The sequence below is a fragment of the Ostrea edulis genome, chromosome 1 (assembly GCF_947568905.1).
Source record: "Ostrea edulis chromosome 1, xbOstEdul1.1, whole genome shotgun sequence".
NCBI classification, from domain to species: Eukaryota; Metazoa; Mollusca; class Bivalvia; order Ostreida; family Ostreidae; genus Ostrea; species Ostrea edulis.
This window is the reverse complement of record NC_079164.1, coordinates 59,144,034-59,157,096: the sequence shown is the minus strand read 5'-3', so window position 1 is coordinate 59,157,096 and position 13,063 is coordinate 59,144,034. Positions and strand designations below refer to the sequence as shown.

Below are 13,063 nucleotides of genomic sequence, written 5' to 3'. Positions count from 1 at the left end.
ATCGAGTGAAAACAAACTATCGAAACGTACAATTTATACGAAGTCAAAGCGTTCAGGCCACGCCCACCTCATTAATAAAATGTGCAAACCGTTCACAAAGCGTGCAGCTATTTTTAGCAAACCGTACCGTGCAAGAAGCAAACCGTACCGTTCAAGAAGCGTACCGTACCGTGCAAGAAACGAACCGTACCGTTCAGAAAACGAACCGTACCGTTCATAAAGCGTACCGAACCGTACCGTGCAACTGGTGTAGTAGCACGTTTCAGGGTCTGTAGTTTTCTAGACTTTTTTCCACTATGCTTTAACTTAGGAACCTGAGCTTTGATATGTGGTTACCTAATGAATATATATAAAGTTTCACTTTTGTTACGGTTGACGTATTCTAATGAAAATTGTAAGACTTATTTTCATGGTTGAATGAACTTCTAGCATTTTTGTTTTCTAAAGTTTTTTCCATCATGCTTTGAGTTAGGAAGCTGAAATTTGGTATGTTGTTTACTACTGTATGCTTACAGGTCAAGTTTAAGTTTCATCACAGTTGATTGATTTGTACAAGATTTATGAGACTGTGCTAAATATTGTTTTCCGGACAATGCATTATAGCTTAGGAATTTGAAATTTAATGTGTAGTTATTGAATGACTGGACACAGTTGAATATTGTATAACTTAATCTCAAGGTTGACTCAATTCATTCACTCCATTGATTACACAAGTGAGGGTCTTCAGCAGTATTTCTTTCCATTCAATTTTCAAGTGTTTCAAAATGTCTGCCAGAAAATCAAGTTTATCAGATTTCAACCAAATGTAGTTTCTATGGTGAATTGAGGATTCTGAGTCCAATTCTGGCATCAAAATTTTTACCTGCATCCATTTCCAACATAGGGAGGTGTTTGGGGGACATTTATGTTGGCATTCCAACACAATTGTAGCTTATTTGCTTTTTTACTTTTCTTTACTGCTAAACCTGTCTGCACGTTTTGATGAAAGTGCTTCGACAGATCCAATTCAAACGTTATTGGCTGATAGTGGGTCATAAGGAGGGATGCCATCACTTTTCCAAATTTCAAAATGGCTGCCAAAAATTAAAACCTGTCAAAAATCGAGGTTGTCTGATTTCAACCAAAATTTTATTTTAGGGTAATTTGATTACCCCGACTCCATTTTCAGCATCAAAAATTTGGTTTTCGCTACCATTTTCAATATGGCCACCACATACAGAAATTTTTCAAAATGTTAAAATCACTACGACATTTGAGTTCTGGGGTCAACTGAGGGTTCACAGTTCATTTCTAGCATCAGTATTTCTTTCCATTCAATTTTCAAATGTTTCAAAATAGCTGCCAAAAACTGAAGCTTGTCAGATTTTAACCAAATGCAGTTTCTATGGTAATTAAGGATCCTGAATCCATATCTGGCATTAAAATTTTGACCTAGGTCCATTTCTGACATGGGGATGTGTTGTGGGACATTTATGTTGGCATTGCAACAGTTACAGCTCATTCTTATTATTCTTCTGCTTCTTGTTCATCTTCTTTCTTGTGCCTAAATATGTTTTTGTTTTCAGAATGAAATGGGTTAGGGTACTTGGGGGAGGGGGGGGGGGGGGGGTGTCATATGGGGGTTGGGTGTAACATAGAACTCTATGGGGGAAATTGAAGTGCAAATTTCAACAGATATAGCTTGACAAATATGATAAGAGGTATAGGGTCTTCAGAAATGAGAAGAGAATGACAGGGCTTATCAACTAGATAAAGGGACTCCATTGACCTTGACCTCTGACCATGAACATAACAAGTTCTGTAACTTTAGAACTGAGACTGATAGTGACATGGGATCTTCAGAAATGATAAGAATATGATTGGACCTACAAACTAGTTTCAAGATCAAGGGACTCTAGTGACCTAGAGCTTTGCCCTTTAACAAAAAACTGGTATAACTTTAGAACTGGTATTGATAGAGACATAAGATCTTCAGAAATGATAAGAGGATATAAATGAGTTTCAAGGTCAAATGATTCCTCTGACCTAGACCTTTGACCTTGATCATGACCATGAATATAATAACTGGTGTACTTTAGAACTGTGACTGGTAGCAACATGGGATCTTCAGAAATGATAAGAGGATAGTAGTCAAGGTGGAGTGACTCCAGTGATCTTTATCTTTGATCTTGAACATAAAACTGGTGTTAATTCAGAACCAGGTCTGAATAGAGTCGTGGGATCTTCAGAACTGATGAAAGGATGATGGGACTTAAAAGTTAGTATCAAGTTCAAATGACTCCAGTGTCTTTGACTTGTTATCTTGAACATACAAACTGGTATACTGTTAGAACTAGGATAGATAGAGACATGGGATCTTAAAAAATTATGATAGGATACAAACTAGTATCAAATTAAAATGGCTCCTGTGACCTTGACCTTTGTACTTGATCAGATGGGGTTTTCAGAAATGATAAAAGGATGTTAGGACCTACAAACTAGTATCTCCAGTGACCTTGATCACGAAAACTCCTATGACTTTTAAAACCAAGACCAAGAAAGACTTGGAATCTTCAGATGTGGTAAAAGGATGTTGTGTCATACAAATTAGTATCAAGGTGACTACAGTTACCTTGACCTCTTACTCTTACAAGATAAAAATGTAAATAAACATATTATTCTTAAACAATTGACTCTATATCTTATTAGTCCCCTTCCAGTTTGTAAGACTGAAAGAACAATAAGTTTCTTCTCTGTCTCCATTCATCCCTCTCTCTGTCATTCTGTCCCATTGGTTTTCCAGACTTTTTTCTGCTCTGCTTGCAGGAATTCATTTGAAACTTGCAGTGTAGTTTCAGAAGTCCTTTATAAGTATTTGAAATGCAGATACAAATGATTATTTAAATATTTCCCCTATGTATTTCGTGCAAAGATGGTGACTCCAATTTGATACTTTTTGAACTGCATCGAAACTAGGCAAATAGTACGTCTCACGATGACACAGTACTGAATTTTCTTGATTGTTTTTATACTCATAATTATCTGACCTAAATTTACTGTGTGACATTTAGAATATATGCTAAGCTACATGTTTATGAATTGAATTTAAGAATTAATAGTTATGACTGTCTTCTAAGACTATTTCATTCCTGATAAAAAGAAAATGTATCAACTGTATAAACAACGAAAGTGTCAAACTAATTTGATACTGGTAAACATGGTGACTGACTTGGTACCAATGTTTTAGGTCACAGTTCAAGGTCAAACAACATCAAATATACATTATCTTGAATCCGTCAATTAATGGGTGTGCCGGTAGGGGACAAATTGTATTTCTTATGTAATATTCACAGAATGCTTGTTTTAATGTCTCTTGATCAAATTTAACCTGACCCCATTGATTTGCCTTTCAGGACAAATTTGATGCTGCATTTGGTAATGGATTCGGGCCTCCAGAAGTTGATGAGAGGTAAATATAAGGTTAAGAATATTTGCAGTCATGTGATATACAGTTAATGCTTGTTGAACTGCCACCATTTGTGAATTGGAAAATGTGGTGATATAATGAATTTAGCAATGAATATAGAGCATACCAATCTATAATTTAATCATTTACCTTTCATTTTATTTGCCACATTTTCATATTTGTAATACTAGTGGTTTTTAGCTCACTTGAGTTCAACGTGCAATGGAGCTTTTTGGTCACCTGAGTCACTCGGGACACGAAAATATTACTAAAACCGGTATCAATCAACAACTTAAGAACATTGATTTTGATCACAGTTATTGTAAATCAAATACTGTACAGCGTTTTTATTCTACAGGGTTATAATTTTAGCATATTTTAGCGGTTAGATAGCTTTCCGCCAAAATTTCACTCGCCAAATGTGCACCCAATTGCGACATCAGTATTTGAAAGAGAGACAAATCTTCCCTGTCCGCCAAAATTTATTCCGCTAAAATTATTAGCATACCTTTGAGCCAGCAAATCGCCAAATTTTAGACCCGCGGAATAAACCTACTACACGGTATAATTTTTTCATATACTACTATAACCAGGCTAAGTAACTTCATGGATCCAGAGGGAAGGGTACAAGGTTTTAACTCCTTTCGTTTTAGTAGAAGGGGAGAAAGCATGCAATATAGCTCTTTTAAACTCTTTTAAAAGACACCACTAGTGGAGGACGTATACAGTTGCATGAGACAGAGAAGTTGTAAAATCATTTGACAGTTTGAAAAAAAAAAGTTTTATGATTAGCCGTATATGTACATATAATGGTGTAACTACATGTATATATTGGTATACACTAACCCTCCTGTTGGAAAAATTCCAACCAATTAAGTATATACATATCCAATGGCTAGGCGGGCGATAGCCTGTTTATTTTCATCCGAGAGAGAGAGAGAGAAACTATTTCTCAAGGCAGAGATAGAACCGGGGGGAATAGTTTGTCTTTCGGCTGACAATAAACACGTCATCACCCTCCTTCCCATTGGATAGATATTTTATTATACCAAAGCAGAATAATTTGTTGGGAACACCTGCTATAGTTTTGATGTTGAATACGCCGTTGGGCTTTGTATTTGACGTCACAATGCCGAATTGTGCAGAAAATTGATGCTGCTGTTGAATAGTTTGAAGACCATCATTCCTAGGGCAGATCCTAGCACAGAACTGATCACACAGCAGAGATAAAAGTATTTTGGCCAAAATAGTCAACTCATCGTCATCTTTTCATATAGAGAAAAATACACTGAGGTATGCTTTAGTTACTTGTGTCTGAGATTGCAATTTCCAATACACATGTACCATGTATTACCTAAACATGTATATGCATTCAAACAAGTACGAGAAATGTCAGAATTCCTATATTGAAATAAATTTGATTTACTCTTAACTCAAGAGTTTAAGGAATAAAATTTCATTTTGTTTCCAAGAGTTTTCATCGGAAAAATGTTATAAATGAAGAATGACATTTCATTATATCCTATCTCAAAACTGTCCAATAACTACATGTACCTGGTATCTTATCAATATATCATTATTATATTTAGCAATTAAAAGTTTATTGTCTTTTTATACTCCCGAGATCAAAGATATATTGTTTTTGTCCTGTCTGTAATTCTGTCATTCTGTCTGAAACAATATAACCTTGCTAATAACTTTTGAACAGTGAGTGCTAGAGCTTTGATATTTCACATGTCATTGAGTATTTCTTGTGACAAGACCTTTGCGTGGGTACTAAACCTTTTGAGCTTGGCATTTGACCTACTTTTAAATTTTTTTTACATTGGTCATAAATTCTAAATGGTAAATATTAGAGCTTTCATATTGCACGTGAGCATATCTTGTGACAAAATCTTTCTACTGGTACCAAGATATTTGTCCTTGTGTCCTTGGCCATCTTTGGAATTGGCCATTATCGGGAGCATTTGTATTTCACAAACACATCTTGTTATGATCATATTTTAATTTGGATTAAAACTCTATTGTAGGTTTTTTTTCAAATTTTAACTTAATTTTTATTGTACATTGGAAATTTCCCGTTATTTCCTTTTTAATTACAAATTTTCATAGACTACTTTTGAAACATACCCTGCGGAAAATCAAAGACGATGTCCATATGGTTTTTCATTAAAGCATGCTTTAATTACCTTATATCAAAATTTGAATATAATCTCTATTTTAGAAACAAAGTAGGTCCATCACCCTTAGGTCCAAAACAGTGGAAAATTTGTATAGACTTGAGTTACATAGGGAGTGTTAATATATTTCAAGTTTTGAACATCATAAAAAAAATTTACATGTCCCTAATGTTTTTTTTTTTTTAAGGAATTTTATATTTGTGCTTATTACAACCAAACTGAGCCAAAAAGTAAACATCAACCCATGCATCCATTTTTTGTTTTTATCAAGTATCCTGAAATCTTTAGAATACAAGTTCTCTTATGCCAAGTGCTGAAATCTAAGGTGAAGACTAATGAACAGCTTCACTGATCACCTGTCTTCAGTGGTATATCAAGGCATTTTATACTCGGATAATTAGGATATTTGTTTTGAAAACAGGTTGGCTTACAAATTTGGTGTTATAGCAGGTCGAGATTAATATAGCATATATTTGGCAGTACAGTGAAAATGGCAATGAATCAAGTAGCAGAAATTCAAGAAATTACTGTATATAATAAATACTGTATACAGTTTTATTTTCAATGCAGTTTAATTATCTCTCCCCTCTTCCAGAGGGAGACATATTATTTCTGTACTTTCTGTCTGTCACAAAATCTTGTGAATGCTTCTATTCCCATATGGTTTATCAGGTAGACTTGAAACTTTGTGCAATGCTTCATTGTCATTTGTAGATGTACATATTGTTGGGACAGGAGGATTCATGTTGGGACATGGGAATCCAATTATTTTCCTAAAGTTAGAGTGGATCTAAGAGGGATGGAGGATGTAAAATAACTTGTGAACACATCTTCTGTATATAGCTTATTGGATAAACTTGAAACTTTGTACAATGCTTCATTGCCACATTATTGGGACATGAGGATCCATTTGTTATCCTTAAAGTTATAGTGGATCTAAGAGGGGTGGAGGGTGTAAAATAACTTGTGAACACTTCTCCTATTTGGCTTATCAGATAACCTTGAAATTTTGTACAATACTTCTTTATTACAGGCCGCTGAGAGGCAGGTTGTTATTTGATATACATTTAATACATATTTCTGCCATGTTTCTGTGGGATAGAAATGTTTTCTGTAGATTTGATGATAAGTTATTTTTGATGTAAAAGGAATTTCTGTTTCATCTCACTAACGTTCAAAGTAAATATCAGTAGCAGTAAAATGTTAAAAAGATATTTAAGGTGTTCTAAAATGTTACAATAATTTTGTATACATTGTCCACAACATTGCGCATGATAAACCCACATGGCACGTATAGTACAATAGAGTAAGAACTAGGTCAATGTAGATTCAAGACTCTCTCCATTTAAAGTGTGCTGTGCTTTATCGCGATTAGCGTTTGAATTACAAGGTAGAAATGAGTACTAGCTGAGTTAATTTACCTAGCCAATCAAATAATAATGAAAAGTAAGAAGTTTATGTTATAAATGTTGTTTTAGAATTTGTAAACAATTATTGGGAAGTGATCAGAGGTGTTTTTTATCCTTATAACAGTGTGTATTGGGATCTGCCTTCAATGGTTTGTTGCCGCGTTTTTTTCCAGACAAAATTAAAGGAATAGTCTAAAAATGGAATGACCTTCCAGCCCTCTTAAGCTGTTTCACTCATGTATCAAAAGTATAAGATTTGCAGAACCTATAATAGAATAGATAGTTTTTTGCAGCCTATTTGATACTTTGTCAATATATTTACATTCATTGAATCTTTTCTCTTATATTTCTATTGAAATTGACATTGCTTTCATCTGGGACAATGAGTGCATGTTTGTTGTAAACTAGTTCGATCTGGTTTTTTAGTACCAGCTTGCAGAAAAAATTTACATAACCCGCTTACACGGATTATGAATTTTTTCTGCAATAGCTAGCTACATTTACCTTCATCACCGGATGAAACAACAAAGAAAGCATTTTATTGTTTAAATGTTTTCTTGTCATTTAATGATTTTCACATTGTTCTGACCAGAGATGGTGGTACTAAAAAAAACGGATCGAACTAGTTTGCAACAAACATGGTGGTATATAAAAAATAATTACCAAATATGAAACGTCATCAAGGTCAAAGAGTGCATCGTTTAGCCTAACGAATGGGTCAACCATATGATATTCTAGTACTTGAATCTAGTTTATATTTCAAAACAATACATAAAAATATAAATATAAACAATAGAATGTCTTTCTTTGTTGTTTCATCAGGTGATGAAGGTAGCAATCATTGCAGAAAAAATTATGAAACAACAAAGAAAGCATTTTATTGTTTAAATGTTTTCTTGTCATTTAATGATTTTCACATTGTTCTGACCAGAGATCTGATGTTTTCCTACAATTTACAGTGGATCAAAAAGGAGTGTTTTATAGCTTTTTTTGGTGTACAAGGATATTGCCTACTGGTATTTCAGCATAACAATAATTACTTTTTTTGTATCATATACAACAATGACATTGGTCACATCAATGTTGAATCTTTTCTCTGTTTTTTCCTCAGTTCATAATGTATGTTTCTGCTCATGCTTTCTCCTCCATACCATGCAGTGCATTAAGGGGAGGAGGTTGTAATTTGGAGCACTTTCAATATTTTTTATCTTATACCAAATCCATGAAAATAAAACTGCAATTAACGTAATCTAGCCGTTACGTGTAATAGAATGAGCATAAAAACTAGAGTTTATTTACATATATATATATATCCAAATTGTTTTTTGTTTTTTTTAAATCACAGTGTTCGGTATAAGATATTAAAAGAAATAGAATAAACAGTACACAAAGTTTAAATTTTAATGCAAGCGTTTTCATTTTATAATCCTCAGGCGTTGTATTTCAAAACTATTTTAAGATGTAACGTCTGAGGATTATAAAATGAAAGTGCTTGCGTTAAAATTTTAACTTTGTGTACTGTTTATGCTATTTCTTTATATTCCAATTTTGGGCCTAGAGGGCATAACAGTAAGTATAAAGAAGGAAATTAAAAAAAAGAAAGTTTACAACATTAACTACAGGTTACATAGACTGCAAACTGCATGTGGGTGCAGCATATATATATATATCCAAAATTTAAATAGAGTCTCAGTAATCGGATAATAATATTTAAAAAATATGAGAAGAAAACACAGAAATCCTCCGTAAAGCTTTAGCGCTTTCATTACATCTTCAGAAGCTTTGCAAAAATGACGGAGAAATAATATCATTTGTACATACATATAATCCGAGAAATCAAAACATCAATTCAATTGTTTATGAATTAAACAGGCTACTTAAAGAAGATGAACAAACAAAAGGCATATACAAGAACTGTCGTTTTATTAGCAGTAAACGCCAACCCAAAAATCTTAAGAGAATACTTTGTTCCTCCCAATTTGATGACCGTACTTATACAGTGTCAAAGTGTCCGGACCCTCGATGCGGTACATGTGACTACATTACAGAAGGGACCAGTTATAATTTTAACGGACGAGAATTTAAAGTTAATGCTAACATCATGCGATACAAAGGATGTCATATACGCCATCACATGTCCTGGATGCAAGGAATATTACATTGGCGAAACTGGCAACACTCTCCGTGCCTGTGTACTTAGCAGCACATCAGTACACCTGAATACAGACAAATCCAGTTAAGTGCACATCTAGAAACGTGTGGTAAAAAACGATTTAACATTTTTTCATTTTATAAACTCAGATGTGCCAGTGCTATTCAGAGATGGGAAAAAGAAAAACATTTTATTGGTATTCTAAAGCCAAAACTTAATAGTCTTATAATTGCCTATGATTTTCCCGTACTTTTTCCAGATCATTGTTGTATATTATCCATGACATCACAATATAGACATTTAACGTTCTGCTTACTTTGACGTCATAATCACTGTTACTATGATACTGCTATGTATGCATTTTTGTAAAGCTTCTGAAGATGTAATGAAAGCGCCAAAGCTTTATGGAGGATTTCTGTGTTTTCTTTTCATAATGTGGGAATTGATTTAGACAAGAAACCATGAAAATAACTTGGAGTGAATAAAAGTGGTATAGTTTAAATAGATTGAGGTACATGTATATCATGCTTGTTGTCTTTGAATTCTTTTCAGAGATATTTTGATTGAACGCCTTCAGAAAGAAATACAGTTCTTGAAATCTGAGATAGAAAGGATCAAATTTGAGGTACAATGTATCAAAATATGACAGCAAGTTTTGAACCTCAAGGATTTCATTTGGAATTGGAAAAGGAATGAATTTGTATGAAATTTATCAATAATTTGAAAGCTTGATTGTTTTGACTTTATTCAAGTTTTATTATCTTCAGGACCAGAGAGTAATTTCAGCCCAGATGCAAAAAATTGCCGAACTGGAAAAAATTCTTTCGGAGTTGAGACTATCTGCTGATAAAGCATTGAAGGTTTGTATGCCCTGTAGAAAGAAAATGTACAGTATTGTTTGATATCGAAATTTGACTATCATCATTGTCTTTAACATCAACTTTGTCACCTTTCAATTTTATCTTTGTAGGAAAATGAGAGCACCAAGAAGAGATTGGAAGAAGCCTCACTCAATGCTGGAGCTTTAGCCAAATTGGCAGAAGCTGAAAGTAAGGCACAAACTTGGCTGAAAAATTAATCTGGCTAAGTTGTAGTGAGAGGGTCATCATACTTTGGTCTTGAGTTTCTGCAATGGTACCTCAAACAGGGTTTTCCACAAGGGGTTTTACCATGGAGGCCCTCCATACTTAAATTTGTGTGCACCATGGTTAAATGAACTGCACCATAGTAAAAATTGGTGGCTTGCCCTAATTAGAATTTTTAGGTCACCTGAGTCATGTGCTAACAATTAAACATTTTTAACTTTTTGATAACCACTATTGCAATTCTTTTCAAATTTGATATGAAGCATCTTTGGGATGAGGGGGACATAAATTGTAAATTTCAGGATTCCTTTACCCCTGGGCCTCAAGGGGAAGGGCAAAAACTACCAAATATAGACCAATTTTCAAAAATTTTCTCTGTAGAACCGAACATCTGTAAGAAAAACTAAATGTATAGTGACGCAGAGCAGGAAGCCCACTACCAAAATTAAGTTATAAATTTCATGATCCCCGGTATGGAGGCTCTAACTCCAGGGTGGGATCAAACTTGGCATATAGTGTTTATTTGTAAAACATTTTTAAAACAACATCTTCTTTAATGCTATTCATGCTGACTTGAAAGTAAATGGATACAGTCAAACCTGTATTAAGAGACCGTCCAACGGAGAATGGAAAAAAGGTCACATATGACAGGTGGTCTCTTAATATAGGTTGCTTATTTTCCGTAGTTATTGCATAAAAGTTTGCAAATATAATATTCAGAAATATTTTTTACAATGGAGAAAATAACTTTACATGTATTTGGAATTTATCATTAAGAATATCAAGTACGGTTTTGATAGTTGTAAAATAAAATTAAAGTTGTATGGTCCGAATTACAACATTTTTTTCCATCTCGTAAAAATCCCATTAAATCATCGCACGTATGTACAGTACACGACACGAGTTTTATACACCCCACCGTGGAAAGACCACGGTGGAAAATCCACGGAGATACACCGTGTCCTCCGTGTTCCACGGTGTGTGTTATTTGCGAATACACACAGCTGCTAAGAGCTTTGTTCTGGCCACGGGCGCCTTGCGGGAGATGTGAAAATGTGCCGCAGGCCAAATAATCAAGATAAGGGTGGAATTTTAAGAAAAGAAAAAATGTCAATAATTTCCCCCCTGATACTTATATTGTTTTTCAGCATATTGAGCCGATTCCAACGATACCAAACACTACATATTATGTTTTTAAGAAAACCTGGTTTTGAATTTTTTTCTTTTAATCTTCTTTCTTCATTAAAATATTCTTAAATTATATGTTTAAATAATGCGTACTTGCAGGCAATTCCTGTTTTGAATGCGAATTAGTATATTCAGTAAATGAAAAACATACATGTACAACATGTGATAGGGATATTTAATAATTACCGATGTGCTCTCTCTCTCTCTCTCTCTCTCTCTCTCTCTGACAAATGCGCTGTTTAACATAATTACCTCCATCATATTGTGTTGATATGCATCTTGACAAATATAACTTGATCCAATATAGAAATTAGAGCATTGTCGATGATTAACAAATTGGAATTAATTTATTACGTAATTAATAGAAGCAAAAATACAAACCATCGAATGATTTATTTTTAAAATCCTGAGTTAATTACATTTGACCGAGACTTATGTTCGATGTACTTTGATAGAGGTTTTCATTAAAAAAATGTTCATCGGGAGTGTCTGGATAATGCAATGATTTTTGTATAATAAGTATATACCATGCAAATTCCTAGGGTCTTGTCACAGTATAACTAAATTACGGTTAACTAGTTTGGGTTTTGACTTCTCATGAAAAGTGTGAAATATATTGGGTCGGCGCGATATCAGTTCTAGTCTAAGATCACGGGTATCTTGTGCCGACCCAATATATTTCACACTTTCCGCAAGAAGCTAAGCACTTCTGTTGATTTCAAATACACGGATTAGCTGACCCCCATTGTTCTACTGAGGCGAAAACCCCTTCGAATTTGCAAGGAATGTACAAGTTATACACAGGTCATTGTTATAGTCATACATCATAGTACCGCTAACCCGACAAACATTTTTTTTTATTTTGAATAAGTAAGTTATTGAATGACGAAGTATGACCAAACTGCAGATTGGACTTTTTAGAGCCCCGTGCTAACATTACTTATATTTTTCAATGTATCAGAAGGGGTATGTTGCCGGTAAAGTTGTGTAAATTTCTTGATAAGCAATAAAATAACAACAAAAATGGTGCTTAAATTATCTGATTACGAAAACCTTTCAAGTTTTCAAAGTACACCCTCTCCGATTCTACGTGCTTAATTGTAATCAATATTTAAGGATGTAAATCCTCGGTGTCAAATGCAACTAGTTCATGAAAAAAAAAACTAATATACATATAAACAGAAATGACTTAACGATTATTTGCGTTTGTTCATATACGCTATCGATTATTAAAATCTTTAATTTAATCTTTAGATGCATTAGATAATGAGAGAGAGAGAGAGAGAGAGAGAGAGAGAGAGAGAGAGAGGGAGCATTGGTAATCATTGATTATAATATTCATGAATGTATGCAGATACGGGAAGTTTAATACGTTCAGTATAAATCTTGAAAGTACAATTTCTTTCTGATTAATTATCCATCCCCTTTCATTCTGATATTTTTTTTAATTTCCCATTTTGTTTTCTTTACATGTTAAATTTTTCGACTGGTCCGGGTTAGGACTAATGAATGAGGTCCCCCCCCCCCCCCCCCCCCCCCCCCTTCTAAAACGATGTTACGTGCTTAGCTGTCTATCTCCCTCTCAGTCAAAAATAAAATAAATA

General features: G+C 34.0%; 1 protein-coding gene across 7 annotated transcripts in view; it reads left to right on the top strand.

Annotated features, from left to right (window-relative positions):
- The window catches only part of LOC125649532 (huntingtin-interacting protein 1-like), a 230,721-nt gene that overhangs the window by 101,938 nt on the left and 115,720 nt on the right, over positions 1-13,063 (top strand). For all 7 annotated transcript variants that reach the window (XM_056155233.1, XM_056155229.1, XM_048877117.2 and 4 more), the window contains 4 exons: positions 3,393-3,448; positions 9,739-9,811; positions 9,954-10,046; positions 10,157-10,235. In XM_056155233.1, the coding sequence (XP_056011208.1) occupies positions 3,393-3,448; positions 9,739-9,811; positions 9,954-10,046; positions 10,157-10,235 (301 nt within the window). The remainder of the gene's footprint in view (positions 1-3,392; positions 3,449-9,738; positions 9,812-9,953; positions 10,047-10,156; positions 10,236-13,063) is intronic.